At 46.4% G+C, this 16,962-nt stretch overlaps 2 protein-coding genes across 3 annotated transcripts in view; both read right to left on the bottom strand.

Annotated features, from left to right (window-relative positions):
• The window catches only part of RSPO4 (R-spondin 4), a 263,645-nt gene that overhangs the window by 160,088 nt on the left and 86,595 nt on the right, over positions 1–16,962 (bottom strand). The gene's annotated exons all lie outside the window — the stretch shown is intronic.
• Positions 260–16,962, bottom strand: part of ANGPT4 (angiopoietin 4) — a 55,673-nt gene continuing 38,970 nt past the window's right edge. The window contains exons 4-9 of the mRNA XM_081868000.1: positions 16,180–16,412; positions 14,237–14,352; positions 12,686–12,787; positions 10,586–10,752; positions 5,559–5,692; positions 260–4,066 (exon numbers count right to left, since the gene is read on the bottom strand). Coding sequence (XP_081724126.1) covers positions 3,894–4,066; positions 5,559–5,692; positions 10,586–10,752; positions 12,686–12,787; positions 14,237–14,352; positions 16,180–16,412 — 925 coding nt within the window. The 3' untranslated portion in view covers positions 260–3,893. The remainder of the gene's footprint in view (positions 4,067–5,558; positions 5,693–10,585; positions 10,753–12,685; positions 12,788–14,236; positions 14,353–16,179; positions 16,413–16,962) is intronic.

Here is a 16,962-nt window from a genome sequence, read left to right as displayed (position 1 = left end):
TCAATTAAACATCTGTTTCGCGGGCCACCTTGGGGGGAAAAGCCCCAATTTAAAACAACTTGCAATCCCAGAAATAAGGTGGGACCTAAAAGTAAACATCTCAGGGGTCAAAACCAGGGATAAAGACATCAGTTCTCACACTCCAGTACCAAACTCTTGAGTTGCTTCTGTTAACCTGAATGTGTGCTACTACCCATTAAGAACATCCTCCTGTATTTCCTGTGGATTCTGACAGATGTTGTACAGAAGTTGAACACAATACCTGAGAGAAAGTTCTTTATAAAAACTTAGTTTATTTCAAATTTTCAAAACTGTATTTACAGGATAACGAGATATAGCATGAGAGAGGGAAACAAAGAACGCAATAGTGGTAATTGTAATAAGTAAAAACACATTTCCAAAGCTTTCCAAAGCTTCTTAAGGAGTTAGGCTTTTCTTCAAAAAATCTTATCTAAATGATCTCTCCATTCTTGTCCTGAAGGAGGTGGAGAATTCAAGATAACTGAGAGGCTAAGGTGTCAAAAATGTCCGTCCCCCCCAAGACTAAATATTTATATGCTTGAACTCATGTATATCAGCAATGATCTCTCATTTTTAAAATCTAATTCAAAATGTATTGGATTATCGCTCTTAAATAATGAACTGTCTGAATCCCAACTTCATCAGCTAAACGCCAAACTTTCCTAAACAACGACTTTCCACTAAGCTCAAAACAAAACACTTTTTGTTCTAGGTTTGTGCTGCCTGCTGGTTACCTGTCATAGTGCTCTTTCAAAGCTTCAGAAAATATTCCCTCTTCGCGTTCATCTTGGTATATTAACCAACAACATTAACAATACTAACTTGACCAACATCATTCCCTCGATAGCCACTTTCCAAAGCCTTTCTTTGGTTTCCCAGAGATAAGAATAAAAGAAGGAGACATTTGAATGAACAAAGATCTCAAATACCGTCAGATGGTAAAAGCAACTGAAGTCCTATAATATAAAAATGTAATTTTAAACTATCAATAAAGCTGGAGGAGGAAGGGGAGTTTGGCTGAAGTTTTTTGTTTGGGGTTTATTTTTCAGATACACAGTACAAATTAACATTACAGAGGCAAACGTGGAAGAATAAAAGCTGAACATTGACTATTGTACCACAACTGTATTATACAAAGTTAATTGCTGTATCATTTAAACTGTAGAATTGTCAAATGCATCATTTCAGCAGCAAAATCAACAACAGCAACAGCAACAACAAAAAACCATTTAGGAAAAACTTTGAAGTGGACGGGGTGAAAAAGACAGCTACATAAAGCTTAATATGAGAGTGAATATAACTCCTTTCTTCTACTGAATCATTGACAACAACCCAATCACAAAACAAAGATGACTATTTACAAAGTTCATTTAATATTAAGCTAAATTGTGCATTAAGGAGAGGCTTCTGTGATCCCAATCGACCTATTTTTCACTAATATCCATGACAAGGATACTATATTATTATTATTATTATTATTATTATTATTATTATTATTATATTGTGTCCTTCCTCCCAAAGGATCCCAGGTGTCTGCTCTGATGTCTCTTGGACCAGGTACAAGGCAGAGACACCAGAGTGTCACAATTTGATGGCCTCGGACTCTAAAGTCAACCAGAAATTATATCCGCACCAAACCCCCCACCTCCCATGAATGGATTGCATGCAGAGGGAATGGGGATCATTCGTGGTATATAGACGGATCAAGCTTCCATTCATGTGCTTGTGTGCATCTATGGGCATTTGAAATCATGTGCTTCCTGGGTGAGATTTGGGCCCTGGGCAATTTGCCATCCCTGGACTCCAGGCCACCGCAGGAAGTGAAGCGCTGTTTGCTACGTCGGAGGTGCAACAGAAAGAAAAATACTTCTTTATTGAAAAATACTGCTGTATTGGCCTGAATAGAAGCCTCACTCCCCCCACCCCCGGCGCAAATTCTGACCGTGAAAAGTTAAAGTGTGGCATATATATGCAGCCAGGTGCACGGGGCAAACGTTTCCCTTTTTTAAAGGGAAATTCCCTTATTCTGAATAGGATTCCTCGCAAGAAAAGGGAAAAGTTGACAGCTATGGTCCCCCGTCCCCTCCCCTCCCCCTGTCTAGTATGCAGCCAGGAGCTGCAAGGACTGGAGAGGCTTAGATTTGGGTATTTCCCCCCCCCACCTCCCTCCAATTTTAGAAGTGTGGTTTATACTGTATTCAAGTGCAGCTTATATTTGGGCCAATACGGTATATTGCAAGCGAAAAATGGCCACTTCTCTATTGGCAGAGTTGCTGCACGTCACGGAATGTTCACAGACATTATTTGCCAGGCAGCTGTCATGCTTTGGCCCTCAAGCAGGGCTTGTAGGGATAAATACAGGGCAGGCAGAAGGGGGAAATCTCAGCTTTCGAGGCTGGAGGGTTTGGGGTGTTGTGCCACTTTTTCTCCAGAGAAGCTGCTCCACAAGTCAGTGGCAGACAGATGTCCTGAAGGTAGAGCACATCATTGCTGCACGCCGGGTAAAAGCTGCCCCCGTCACGTTCATGCCTTTCGCACAGTTGGCTCAAAATGTTTTGAAACAGAACTGCCAAGGCAAGGTGAGATTTTACTGAGCCTTTTGCAGGAGGGTTCGCTGGAGACTTGATTCCCCCTGCTGCTGAATAAGGGGAGGGGTCCTTTTGATTTTCCCATCTTGGGCTAGCCCTACTGACCAGTTCAATGTGGAGAAAAGACACAGCTTACCCAGCCATTGCTGAAGCAAGGGGTTGAAAATGGCCAGTTTGACTCCCACCCCCTCGACCACAGCAGAAATGCTTCACAGTCTCTTGCAAGGATGTTGCAACCCAGACTGTGCCAGCAGAGGGCAGCTTAGTCCAGTCACGGCACCGAGGCTCCAAATTGTGGGGTCTCTGAGCCTATTTGTGTTTATGTGAAGTAAAGGAAGGGCTTCATCTTCAGAGCATGACTCTGTCCTATGTAAATCAGGGATGGGGAAAACCTTTGGCAATCCAGATGTTTCTGAACTCCCACCAATCTCTGCAGAACCAGTGTCCAACAGACGCAGGATCATGTGTATCTGTACCCAAATAAAGCCTGAAGCATAATAAAAATAATATAAAGGCTGATAGCTGAAGAACGGATGCTTTTGAATTCTGGTGCTGGAGGAGACTCTTGAGAGTCCCATGGACTGCAAGAAGATCAAACCTATCCATTCTGAAGGAAATCAGCCCTGAGTGCTCACTGGAAGGACAGATTCTGAAGCTGAGGCTCCAATACTTTGGCCACCTCATGAGAAGAGAAGACTCCCTGGGAAAGACCCTGATGTTGGGAAAGATGGAGGGCACAAGGAGAAGGAGGCGACAGAGGATGAAATGGGGGGACAGTGTTCTCGAAGCTACCAGCATGAGTTTGACCAAACTGCGGGAGGCAGTGGAAGACTGGAGGGCCTGGCATGCTCTGGTCCAGGGGGTCACGGAGAGTCGGACACGACTAAATGACTAAACAACAACAACAACATAATATAAATCTGACCAGATTTTTCTGCATTTACCCAATAAGCTCGCCCTTTGCCCCCAAATGAGCCAGATAGCGTGACACACTTTTCACGGGCAGATTCAGCCTTTAACATACAGAATAGTTCGCCGTACATTTTCTCGGAAGTCCAAAAGCCCACAAAAGACAGCTTCCTGAGCCATCTGGGAGGGGGAAAGAGAGAGCTGGTGCTGTTTGCGTCCAACTGCAGCCATGAATTCCTAGCTGCAAGGGCCTCTTTCCCAGAGAGTTTCTCTGCACCTGCCACCTGTCCAAACCGGAAGGCAGTTCCTGTTACCTGTGCCAAGGTTGGCTCTCCCTGGCTCACAGAAACTGCAGCTCTGCTCAGCGTCTCTCTGCTATGCTCCTTCAGGGCTGCCTGAAGGCCGGATCATCATCCTCGTGCCCTTTAGGGAGTAGCCTGGTCCCTGGAAGTAGTGCCATCGAATCCCGTTCAGCTTCCGGATATTGTGCTTTGCCGGGTAGTAGATGCCGTTCAGATTCGAGAGTCCGCAGGCATCAAACCACCAACCTGAACGTGCATCAGGAGAAGCAAACCATAGATCAGTAGATCACAAAGTAGGTGCTACCACCCCCTGGCCGTGGTGGGATTCAGCTCCTAGGAGCTGAGGTCCATTGGCCCCCCCCATAAAATATTTGAGTGGGACACCCCCAAAAAGTTGATGGGCATTGCCATGTGTGTGGTACCACATCTTGTGATTATTTATGCAAGGCAGGGCTTACCTGGCACCCCAAATATTTTTTTTCAAGTTGGCACCCCTGCTAGGGGGGCACTAAGAGGCAAGCGGGGTGTCACTGGAAGTGGAAATTACTATCCAGCTTTGAAAAGCTGGTATCGCTGGATCAAGCCCATCAGTTTTGTTGGAATAATTGAACTAAATTGTTTTAACTGGATTCTGAATAAATGTGCAATTAATTAATTAATTAGATTTTATTTATATCCCGCCCTCCCCAGCTGAAGCCGGGCTCAGAGCGGCTAACAAAAGTAAAAGTAAACACAGCATTCTAAAATCAATTCAGAATCAAATTAATGGCAACTATTGGGCTAGAGTTCTGTGAGGATTGCCGAAGGAGGGGGGTCAGGCTGTGCCTTGGCCAAAGGCCTGGTGGAACAGCTCCGTCTTGCAGGCCCTGCAGAAAGTTGTCAAGTCCCGCAGGGCCCTAGTCTCTTGTGACAGAGCATTCCACCAGATCGGGGCCACAGCCGAAAAGGCCCTGGCTCTGGTTGAGGCCAGCCTAACCTCCCTGTGGCCCAGGATCTCCAAGACGTTTTTATTTGAAGACCATAATGTCCTCCATGGGACATACCAGGAGAGGTGGTCCCGTAGGCTACTGTTTTGAATTTTATTGTGTTATTGCCTTCCTCAGTGGCTCTTGCAAATCACTATTCATGCAAACCACATTTTATAGGGGGGCACTGGGGATGAGTTTATAGAACCAAGGGAGCAGTGGCCTCCAAAAAGTTTGTGAACCACTGCTGTCCAAATGCTTAAGCAGAAGACAAACATGTACAGAGTGCTTAAAAACTCAAACTGCTTTAAAATGCCAAAGCTCTAAGGCTTTTAGTGGAGTCTTAGTTTGAAGAGAAATTTACACTTTATGAAGCAATATGAGAATGGAAACGCAGCCATCCTTAAAAAAATCTGTGCTTTCCCCAATTTTACAACATAGCTCTCTGGCCAAGCAATGTGTATAAAAATGGAGGAAAGTGTGTGTAAAATTGTATACATTAGTGGAAAAAAACATGAAAAGGCATTCCATTAGGGGAAGCAGCTCTGCAAAAATGTGTATAGCAGGGGAAATTGCATGCAAATGTTTATAGGATGAGAATTTTGCGCTGAAATGCTGGTGCCTTATATATGTGTGTATGCAAACTGATTTGGAAATGTGGAGAACTTTAGCCTGGGAAAAGAGAAACTCAAGATTCAAAGCTCTTGGATTCTCACTTGACCACTTGCTCTCCCCCCCCCCTTCCCTGTCAGGGAGGTCAAAGGCCGACTCACCGCCAGAAAGCATCTGGGCGCACTTGCAGTTCCGGCAGTTGTCATTGTCAGCGTCTCGCGTGCTGAAGCCCGTCCCTTGGAGAGGCAAGCCGCTCTGCTGCCCAGCGCTGCCTTTGTAGCCTCTCAAGAAAAGCCTGTGGAACAGAAGGCATCATGATGAGAAAGAACAAAATCCCCTACAAGTGGCAGCAGAGAGCAGGAAGGCAGAGGCTGGGACTCCAGGATGGCATTTCCTTGTGTGCAGGGCTGGGGATAGATATTTTTTGAAGGTGACCCGGAAACTGAAACTAATCCAGAATGCGGCAGCTAGACTGGTGACTGGGAGTGGCCGCCGAGACCATAAAACACCGGTCCTGAAAGACTTCATTGGCTCCCAGGACGTTTCCGAGCACAATTCAAAGTGTTGGTGCTGACCTTTAAAGCCCTAAACGGCCTCGGTCCTGTATACCTGAAGGAGCGTCTCCACTCCCATCGTTCTGCCTGGACACTGAGGTCCAGCGCCGAGGGCCTTCTGGCGGTTCCCTCCCTGCGAGAAGCGAGGTTAAAGGGAACCAGGCAGAGGGCCTTCTTGGTAGTGGCGCCCGCCCTGTGGAACGCCCTCCCACCAGATGTCAAGGAAATAAACAACTATCTGATTTTTAGAAGACATCTGAAGGCAGCTCTGTTTATGGAAGTTTTTAATGTTTGATATTTTATTGTGCTTTTAATTCTGTTGGGAGCCGCCCAGAGTGGCTGGAGAAACCCAGTCAGATGGGTGGGGTATAAATAATAATAATAATAATAATAATAATAATAATAATAATAATAATGATAAGTAATAATAAAAAATAGTAATAACAACCCCAGAGTCGGTCATGACTGGACCTAATGGTCAGATGTCCCTTTACCATTTAAACTTGCTAAAATGTATCGGACAAGAACCAATGAGTGTTGGAAATGTAAAGAAAGGGAAGGGATATTCTACCACACGTGGTGCACTTGTAAAGAGGTAAAGGCTTTCTGGGAAAATGTATATAACAAGTTAAAGAAAATATTTTAAAATAATTTTGTTAAAAAACCAGAAGCCTTTTTTAGTGTGCGAAGAGATACCAAGGGAAGATAAAAGGCTGCTTATGTACCCAACTGCAGCAAGAATTTTTTTAGCCTCAAAATGGAAACAAGAAGAAGTACCAATGAAATAAGAGTGGCAGATGAAGATGATTGACTTGGCAGAATTGGCAAAGCTGACAAGAAAAATCCGAAACCAGCACAATTAAGTACAGTATTCCAAAAGGACTGGAGTAAATTTATACGATATCTGAAAGATTATTGTAAGCAATTAACATCACTATCAGAGATATCTGAAGACTTGTAATGAGAAGTCTTCTCCCTTTCTATACTTATTTAAATTTTGAGCTATTTTGTAATGAGTGTAATTGGAATTGGAAAATGTACAAAATGCAATGATATAAAGGTTAATTTTGAAAGCCATGAGGCAGGAGGGAAGGAAGCCGACAGGCTCTAAAGAACCAGGGAGGTAAAGTGGATTGTAACGATGTGAATGTATATTATCTTTTTTTAAAAAAATAATATTTATTAAGAGTTTAAAGATTACAAAAAGAAAGAAAAAGAATTAAACAAATCAATATAATACAATACAAAAACAAAAACACTACATAAAACATTGAATTAACAAAACAAAACAAGAACAATTAAAAACACTTCCAATATTTTCAATCTTAGCTTTCATTCACTTGTTTCATTGACTTCCTCACGCCTCCCTTTTTGTATTCCACTTCAATTAACTGTTTCAGCAATTCCTTTCCATCTTCCTCTGTTTTCTGTCCTGTAATTAAAGGTAAAAGGTAAAGGTACCCCTGCCCGTACGGGCCAGTCTTGACAGACTCTGGGGTTGTGCGCCCATCTCACTCAAGAGGCCGGGGGCCAGCGCTGTCCGGAGACACTTCCGGGTCACATGGCCAGCGTGACATCGCTGCTCTGGCGAGCCAGAGCCGCACACGGAAACGCCGTTTACCTTCCCGCTGGTAAGCGGTCCCTATTTATCTACTTGCACCCGGAGGTGCTTTCGAACTGCTAGGTTGGCAGGCGCTGGGACCGAGCAGCGGGAGCGCACCCCGCCGCAGGGATTCGAACCGCCGACCTTTCGATCAGCAAGTCCTAGGCGCTGAGGCTTTAACCCACAGCGCCACCTGCGTCCCTGTAATTAATCTTAACATATTCTAACCTTGTTTTTCCCCTCTAATACATTAACAATCTATCTGTACCTAGTTCATTATAACCTTTCTGCCAAAGCCATATAACTTCATTCCACCATTTTTCTAAAGCTCATTAATTTTACAATATTTCTGTAAATAATCTTTAATTTTTTTCCAATCTTCTTCCACCGGTGTGAATGTATATTATCAAATGGAGAATAAATAAAAATTAGAGAAAGAGAGAGAGAGATGATGATGATGATGTTTTTGGAATTCCACAAATACCTCAGCAGATCAAAAGCAGATGAAATGCGAAGTGTCCTTGCCTGATGAGCAGAGGGCAAGGAGGACACCCTGAAAGAGCCCCATGTTCTCTGAGAAACAGTTGCTCGCCAGAAACCCTTAGTCACACCCACAAATACCAGCAAGTTAAAGGAGGCTTGGCACACTCTGATCTTGGATGGGCAGCTCCCAAGGAAAGCGGAGGTGAAGACGCAAACAGAGCTGGAGATTTGCTAGGTGGCAAAGTTCTCTCACAAGAGGCCACCTGAGATGGGTTCAGATTCCCCATTAAACACACAGGAGACGGTCCCTGCACCCAGGGCTGATGATTTGCTAAGTGGCTGACCTCCAGGGCAAAGCACTCTCAGAACAACTTGTCCAAGCCCCTTCGCCTTTATCAGAGTAGGTTCAAATCTCCTTCTAAGCTGGCCAGAACAAGCATTTTCATTCGGGTGACTTTGGCTGATTTGGTGCTTGAAGCACGTACGAAAACCCCCCTGAGTGGAATCTCCATGGAGCTCAATGGTTTAGGAGGTGAGACCAGTTCTCTATCAGATTCCAGACAGGGATTAGCTCTAAAATGAAGGTGATCTCATAGCCTCCAAGCGTCCCAATTTTCCAGGGACAGTCCAGGAATTACAGAAGCCATCCCGGTTTCTGATTTGATCCCAGAATGCCCTGCTTTTCCTTTTTCCTCCTCTCCACGTCCTGGAAAACAATTAGAAGTGCTGTGTGTGTGTGTGTGTGTGTGTGTGTGTGTGTGTGTAGGTGCAAAAACAGACTCCAGTTTATCCTGGAAATAAAGGTCCAGCACTAAACGAAGGAGATGGTGAAGCTGGCATAAAAAGCCCATCCTATCATTTTGATAGGGACGCAGGTGGCGCTGTGGGTTAAACCACAGAGCCTAGGACTTGCCGATCAGAAGGTCGGCAGTTCAAATCCCTGCGACAGGGTGAACTTGGTCTCTGCTCCTGCCAACCTAGCAGTTCGAAAGCACGTCAAAGTACAAGTAGATAAATAGGTACCACTCCGGCGGGAAGGTAAATGGTGTTTCCGTGCGCTGCTCTGGTTCGCCAGAAGCAGCTTAGTCATGCAGGCCACATGACCCAGAAGCTGTACGCCGGCTCCCTTGGCCAATAAAGCGAGATGAGTGCCGCAACCCCAGAGTCGGCCACGACTGGACCTAATGGTCAGGGGCCCCTTTACCTTTACCTTTTATCATTTTGAAAGACAATGTTCACCAATCCACTTTAAATTATTTCACTGCCATGCTTCTGCAGCCAGCCATTTATTAGAAAACACAGGGAGTGCTTATTCCTTTCTTGTAAATGGAGACTTATACTGTTTACTCAGAAAGAAGTCCCACTGTATTCAGTGGAGTTTACTCCTACATAATGGGGTAAAAACTGGTCAGTCTTAAACACTCAGAACTAAGTCCCACTAAGCTGAATAGGATTCACTCTCTGGTATGTTCCTGATCATTCTCACAGTTTCTACAGCGGCTTTCAACCCACATAAAACCTGCAATAAAACATTAAAAAACGTCCCTATACAGTCATACCTCATGTTATGTCCGCTTCATGTTACGTTTTTTTCAGGTTATGTCCTGCTGCGACCCGGAAGTACTGGAAAGGGTTACTTCCGGGTTTCGCCGCTTGCACATGCACAGAAGCGCAAAATGGTGTCACGCACATGCACAGAAGCAGCGAATCACAACCCGCGCATGGGTTGCGCTCTTTTCATGTTGTGAATGGGCCTCTGTAATGGATCCCATTTGCAACCAGTAGTACCACTGTACAGGGCTGCCTTCAGATGGTTTAGGGGTTGGATAACTCCATACCCCCCAACATATCTCTGATAAAAATAGGGATTCCTACCAAACTCTCCAGGGACGCGGGTGGCTCTGTGGGTTAAACCACAGAGCCTAGGACTTGCCGATCAAAAGATCGGCAGTTCGAATCCCCGCGATGGGGTGAGCTCCCGTTGCTCGGTCCCTGCTCCTGCCAACCTAGCTGTTTGAAAGTGCAAGTAGATAAATAGGTACCGCTCTGGCGGGAAGGTAAACGGCATTTCCATGCGCTGCTCTGTTTCGCCAGAAGTGGCTTAGTCATGCTGGCCACATGACCCGGAAGCTGTATGCCGGCTCCCTCGGCCAATAAAGCGAGATGAGCGCCACAACCCCTGAGTCAGTCACGACTGGACCTAATGGTCAGGGGTCCCTTTACCTTTACCTTTACCAAACTCTCCAACATTTCTCCAATGAAAATAGGAATGTCCTAAGGAAAAGTGGGACTTTCCGGGGTAAGATCAGAAAACCGGGATGGCTTCTGTAAATCCAGGACTGTCCCTGGAAAACAGGGACACTCAGAGGGTCTGAACTGTGGTGTGTGTGGTTCTCCCTGCCCCCCCATTTCACCCTCACAATAACCCTGTTAGGCTAAGAGATGGCGACTGGCCCAAGGCGAGCTCCATGGCTGAGTGGGGATTTGAACCCTGCAGGTAAACACCTACCACGCTGTTTGCATACAGTTGGCAAAGACCACATATTACCTATATCGCTGACGCTCGCTTCCCAGCTGGAACTTTTCGTAGTGGGCATAGGCGCGATTGCCTTCCCAGTCCAGGAGTTCGACCCTCAAAGAATAGGCTCTCTGGTTGGTCAGGAGATAGACTGCCTCATTCCCCAGCCAGTATTCTCCTGCTGGATCCCCAAAGCCCTGGGAGAGGCAAAACACAAAGCACTAAGTGGGTTGCTCAATTAAGTTCTTCATATATCAGCTGAGAGGCTGTCCCTTCCTTGAATATTGAAATCAGCTGGTGAGGGCTGAACAGATTGGGACCACGGTGGGGAGAGAGAGAGAGAGAGAGAAGAAATGGGATCAGCATTGCCTGGAGAACTCCAAGGTCTGCAGATGTACAAACACCATTTAGGGGAAAAAATATTTAGGCAACCTTCCCCCCAAAACACACACAAATGAAGAGCAACAGTGTGCTGAGTCTCTGGAGAAAGGGACAGAAAACTAAGAAGAGGAACTGAACGGAATGGAGTATTTTGCAAGAGGAACACAGCTGGCCGGCTGGAACCCTGAACAGGAACACTCCTTACCGCAATGTCTTGTAAAAATCAGATGGCACATATTTTTTTTGGGGGGGGGGCGTCCATGGTAGGAAAGGTGAGATTAACTCTGTAGTCATTTCCAACACTACTGGTTGTATCCAATATTAGTTCAGAGTAGACTCATTAATAGACATGAATAGTCCAAGTCCATTAGTTTCACTAAGTCTACTCTGAGAGTAATTTAGTTGACTCCAAGCTTCTGATTCCCTCTTATTACTTTGTGTAACATGGAGAAGAAGAAGCTCCTGCTGTGTTGTGTGGCAATTCCCGCCCCCTCCCACAGTTGGAGTAATAAAGACACAGGACACGGAATTTAGGTTAATGAGTGAAAAATGGCCACAACTTTATTGATTACAGGTAAGAGCGGTATTGGCTTTAGGCATTGGCCCTATCAGACTAACCGGTAAACCGGGAAGGGTTAAGCACCAACAGGGGGAGCCCCCGAGATGCACATCCGTAGGCACTCCCCAAGGGGTTACCGCTCGGGAGCACGCTTTAGGCCCTAGCCTCCATAGGTTTCGGACGAGGCGACGCCCCCCGGAGTCCTTTAACGAACTACCCTTCGAGATTTGGGGGAGGTGATGGCGTTCCTCCCCCCCACTTCATTTGCATAACAATACCCCGGCCAATGCCTAACCGCCAAAACCAAGGAGTTGTGACGTTTTGCTACGAGGTAGGCGAAAAAACCAAGTGGCTTCAAAATGCAGCCAATTAGCCAAATGGAAAAACTCCTACCAGGCCCCTTGCGGCGACCAGCCGTAGCCCATAGCAAAGTCCGAATGCACACCTAGAGGGCGGGTGGGTGGGAAAAACCTCAGCTGCCGAGAAGGAAAGAGGGTGAGCCGGGGCTGCCCTGACCTTAAGAAGACCTGGTAAGCCCACCCCCTATATAGATGAGAGAGGGGGAATCCCTGAGTCCCGCAGGGCTGACGCCAGCTGAGGGAAATTAATATGGATGAGAGAGGGGGAATCCCTGAGTCCCACAGGGCTGACGCCAGCCCCACGAGATTGTAGTTGGGGGCGTGAGCCCCGCAACCCCACCCCCTCCTGATATCGGTAGTGGCTTTATGTACTACCTGGCTTCAGATCAGGTGTCTCTCTCTCTCTCTTTTTACGATTAAAGTAATTTATTCAGTAGAATGCACATTTGTCCCCTTCTTTGAATCCATCACTACTGAATAATTTTTTGGACGCTGAAACAGTGATTGGGGAGGGAGAGCAAAGTGGGTTGGTGACTTCACACTGCCTGGCCAATCAGCGCTGTGCAGAACCCCGGTATATGGTTCCCTCCTGCTTGATTTGGGAGAAAAGATTGTGCAGCTGACCAAACTGCGGCGATCAAGTTTCCTCTGCATAAAATTATGCACATTGACCCATGGCCTCAGGAAGCCAGTGGGTCAGCAAAATAGGGGTCAGCAAAGCCCTGGGCTGCTATTGGTCCCGTGGTGATTGCTATGTGGTCTCCGCTCTTTCTACTTTTGATCGAAAAGGTCTGACGGAGTGAGAATGACAAGTCCAAGGCAGAATCAGACCTGTTTGTATTCTTTCCAGCTCTTTTGGAAGCTGACACTGCCATTGACTCTGTACTGGATCACCGTCCAGCCGCCTCCGTCCATTTCCATATCGCAATAAGTCTGCAAAGGAAGAAAGCAGAGGATGCTCAGATGGAAGGAACAAGAGGCAGAAACACAGCTGAGCCTACGGATATTGGAAGAATCTGATCTTTGCAGAAGCCATAAGGAGTTTTTTTAAAAATATAAATAAATAAACAACGCTGGAAACTGTTGTGGAACTGTGGAGTACTGAACCTGGCTTGGAATGAACAATTTTCTTGTGCATAGTGCAGGTGGTGCTGTGGGTTAAACCACAGAGCCATGATTAAGACAATTTACAGGACAAAATTTTTAAAAGAGGGAAAGGTTTTGCTGAAATGGATAATTGACCTAGAATACAAAAAAGGGAGGTGTGAGGAGGTCAAGGAAATAAGCTAATGAAAGATTAGTAATGAGGAGATCTGATGTATTTTTTTTATGTGTTTTTGTTTTTGTTTAATGAGTCTTATTTCTCTGTTTTATATATACATATTGTGATGTGTTGTTTTGTTTTTCTTTAATGTGGTATTTTTACTTTTTCTTTCTGTAATTTTTTAAAACTTTAATAAATATTTTTTTAAAAAACAAAAACAAAACAAAAAACACCACAGAGCCATGGACTTGCCGATCGGAAGGTCGGCAGTTCGAATCCCCGCGACGGGGTGAGCTCCTGTTGCTCGGTCCCTGCTCCTGCGCTGCCCATCAGTGTAGACAATACTGAACTATATAGGCCAATGGTCTATATAGAAGTTGTAAGGAAATTTCCTGTGTTCCAGAGCTCCTTCCAGGTCCTGCCAATTCCCCCCTTGAACCTATGAATGTTCCCCAGCCCAAAGCAAAATCTAGCCACCAGAACCAAGCACAGAAAGGCAACCCATTTGAATAAAATCTCCCTGCCCCTCTTTTGCTTAGCTGCCAACATTTCTCAAACTTGGGTCTCCAGCTGCTTTTGGACTACAACTCCCATCATCCCTAGCTAGCTGGACCAGCGGTCAAGGATGATGGGATCTGTAGTCCAACAACAGCCGGAGACCCAAGTTTTGGAAACATTGGGCCTATGCAGAACCCGTTTCCGGACCAGGGCGTTTTCCAGACAGTCTTAGAGAGGGTCTCTTATGTACTGAAGTTCTCACCCTAGGCCAGCAGGGGGATACTGTAGATAGTTTTCACTCAGGTCCACATATGCAAATAAGGGATTGAAAGTGACATGCAGTGATTGGATAGTTACAGAAAGTGGTTACTGTTGCGTTGTAGTGGAGCTCTATATAAGCAGGCTGGCTGAACCCTTCAGTTCAGTTTTGGCCTGTGAATAAACAAGAGCTGTTTGAAGAATCGCTGTTTTGTCTGATATGTTCACCCACAACTTAACAGGATCAGATTCCTTTAGAAGCACCGATGGTAGGAGAACCAAGGTGCTTTTTTTTAGCTGTACAAATTGAGCAATGATCCTTCTCCCTGCCTCCATTCATAGGCTCTTGTGGTTTCACTGACCTTCTTGGGTTCAGTCAGATTGTTGATATGGAGGGTGTAAACCCCACTGAGATTAACTCCAGATTGGCGGATTTCTGCGCAGTCCTGGAACAGCCGGTCTTCTTTCTTTGGAGGAACTAGCAAGAGAAAATCAAATGCTAAAGAGTTGGCCTCTCCAAATTAAATAAGCATTTTGGGGCATGGATACAGCAACAGTGAGCTCCCAGTCTCAAACAAATTTCCCTATTTAAAATGTGAATAAAATTCCTATTTAAAATTTGCTTGGGGAAAACTTCGATTATATTTACTAACTCCTGCCTTGTTCTTTCTTCATCAATCCAAGCTAAAGATGCAGTAAGACCAGAGTGGGGAATCTGTGAGTCTCCAGATGCAGCCAGCATGACCAATGGTTAGGGATGACGGGAGTTGTAGTTCAACAGCACCTGGAGGATTCCAGTAATATTTTGGGCAGATCCACACCATGCATTTAACAAACACCTAATGCATATTTAAAGCGCACAAGTTCCCCCAAGGAGTTCTGTGAACCGTAGCTTATTAAGGGTGCTGTGAAGTGTTGCACTGTGCAGGGAAACTATAGTTCCCAGAATCCTTTGGGGGAAAGCCAGGAGAATTGGATGTCCATCAAAGGTATGTTGTGGATCCGACCTGAGTTTATTGCAGGTGGGGATGGGAAGACATGGTGTAAAAGCACTGAGATCGAAAAGTTGCTACACTAATAATAATAATAATAATAATAATAATAATAATAATAATAATAATAATATATTTATACCCTGCCCATCTGGTTGGGCTTCCCCAGCCACTCTGGGTGGCTTCTAACAAAATATTGCTTTAATATATAGAAAGCAAGGTAGAATTTTAAGTTTTTCGAAAGCATCCCCCACGATGGAACACTTCCACTCTTTGCTGTAAGTTGCGCCAAATTGGCCTCGTGCGCTGTTCTCCTGCACATCTGAACTTTCAAATGACCCAGAGCATCGCTGGAGGCTTCCTCCCACCCCCTCTTCCCATTGGCTCGGCTGCTCTGATGTAAAGGAATGTTCACAAATCAAGCAGTCCAGAGGGGAAAGTCCTGATGATGGAACATTGGCAAAAAGGTGCGACTCTGCTAAGGAAAGGGAAGTTCATTTTGGAAGGGGAGACTAGGAAGGAGGAACAGGGAGAGAGGCTGCCGGCAGGTGGGACCTGTGTAAGCAGCTGTGATGGCCTGGGAATCCGATTCAGAGGCTGAACCGGAGGAATCCCAGCCTGCACAGGAGTCCCCGCCTCCAGGGCCAGCTGAACTGGGGCAGGGCCTTGATTCTGAAGCGCCTGCACCTGTGCCGGATCCTCAGGAGCAGGCACCAGGTGAATCCACTCTGGCTCCAGAGGTGGTTGAGGACTCAGTGCCTGCAGGTGAGTCTCCCCCTGGGCCCAGTAACCCTTCAGCCTCTCCTGAACTGCAGAGGCTCAGGGCAGAGAGGCGAAGGGAACTGGTTTCTCCCAGGAGGAGTGCTCGCCTTAAGGCCAGGAGAGGCTGGTCTCCTGGGGGCCGGGACCGCCCCTGGCCTCAGAGAAGATAAAGGCCAGTCAGCCCGGTCCCAGGTTGCGGGAGCAACGTCGATGAAGAGCTGTTTCGGCCAGCATCCAGTCCTGTTTCCCCCAGAGTTCTTGTCCTTGCCCGGCTTCCCGCTGTGGACTCCGCTTCGCCCGAGGAGGACTGTCTGCCGACCCTCAACTCAGGTCCTGGACCTCACCCCATGGTAACCTCCCCCCCCCCGACCAGCACAGCAGCCAGGAGAGTTCAGAAAAAGGCGTAAGAAGACTGCGAACTGTTGAGCTATCTCCGTCTGCGGTGGACCTCTGGCTAGCATGCATATCATCCGGAGCTCTCAAGCAGCAGAGGCTTGGAAGCTGCCTCATTTGAGATAAAGCGTGATTTATTTTGGTGGCTCTGAGCTCACCTTTGCCTTGGGAGACCAGCTGGACCAAATTCTGAACCGACTCCAAAAGCTGCAGCTGCTGTTGTTGGAGCAGGCTGGTGTTGCCGCTGGCGGCGTGGAGAGATTTCTCCAAGACTTCGATGGTGTCGCTCTGGCGGATCACCAGCTGCTGCAGCTCCTCCTTCTCCGTCCGGATCCCTTCCAGTTCCATCAGATGCTTTGTCTCCATCTGCAGGACTCGGGTCTCCAAAATACTGCCAAGGGAGGAAGGAGAGGGAATGAGGGCAACAGAACTGCAGGGCGGATGGCTGGCGGATTTGCAAAGAGCTGGCAAGAGACCCTTTTTCAGAAGGCGGTCAGCTTAAAAAGCGGGCACCTGCCTTGAGGGCCACACAGTCACATCCACAGAGTTCATCTGTGGGATTCACCAGGATGTGAGTCTTGTTTTAGGTGTAAAGATAGTTGAAAATTTAGATGGGTTTCCTCACCCCAACCAAGTTGGCAAAAATGTACAGGATTAGAAGTAAAAAATGCTGGAAATGTTTAGATAAGGATGGCAATTTTTACCACATGTGGTGGCTGTGTAAAAAAACCAAAGGCATTTTGGGACAGTATATAAAGGTAAAGGGACCCCTGACCATTAAGTCCAGTCGTGGCCGACTCTGGGGTTGTGGTGCTCATCTCGCTTTATTGGCCGAGAAGCCGGCGTACAGCTTCCGGGTCATGTGGCCAGCATGGCTAAGCCGCTTCTGGCAAACCAGAGCAGTGCACGGAAACGCCGTTGTTATGTACTGAGTTGAATAG

This window comes from Podarcis erhardii, assembly GCF_964252035.2.
Source record: "Podarcis erhardii genome assembly, chromosome: 6".
In the NCBI taxonomy this organism is placed as follows: domain Eukaryota; kingdom Metazoa; phylum Chordata; class Lepidosauria; order Squamata; family Lacertidae; genus Podarcis; species Podarcis erhardii.
The sequence above is the reverse complement of the archived record's forward strand: the minus strand, read 5'-3'. Positions and strand labels throughout refer to the sequence as shown.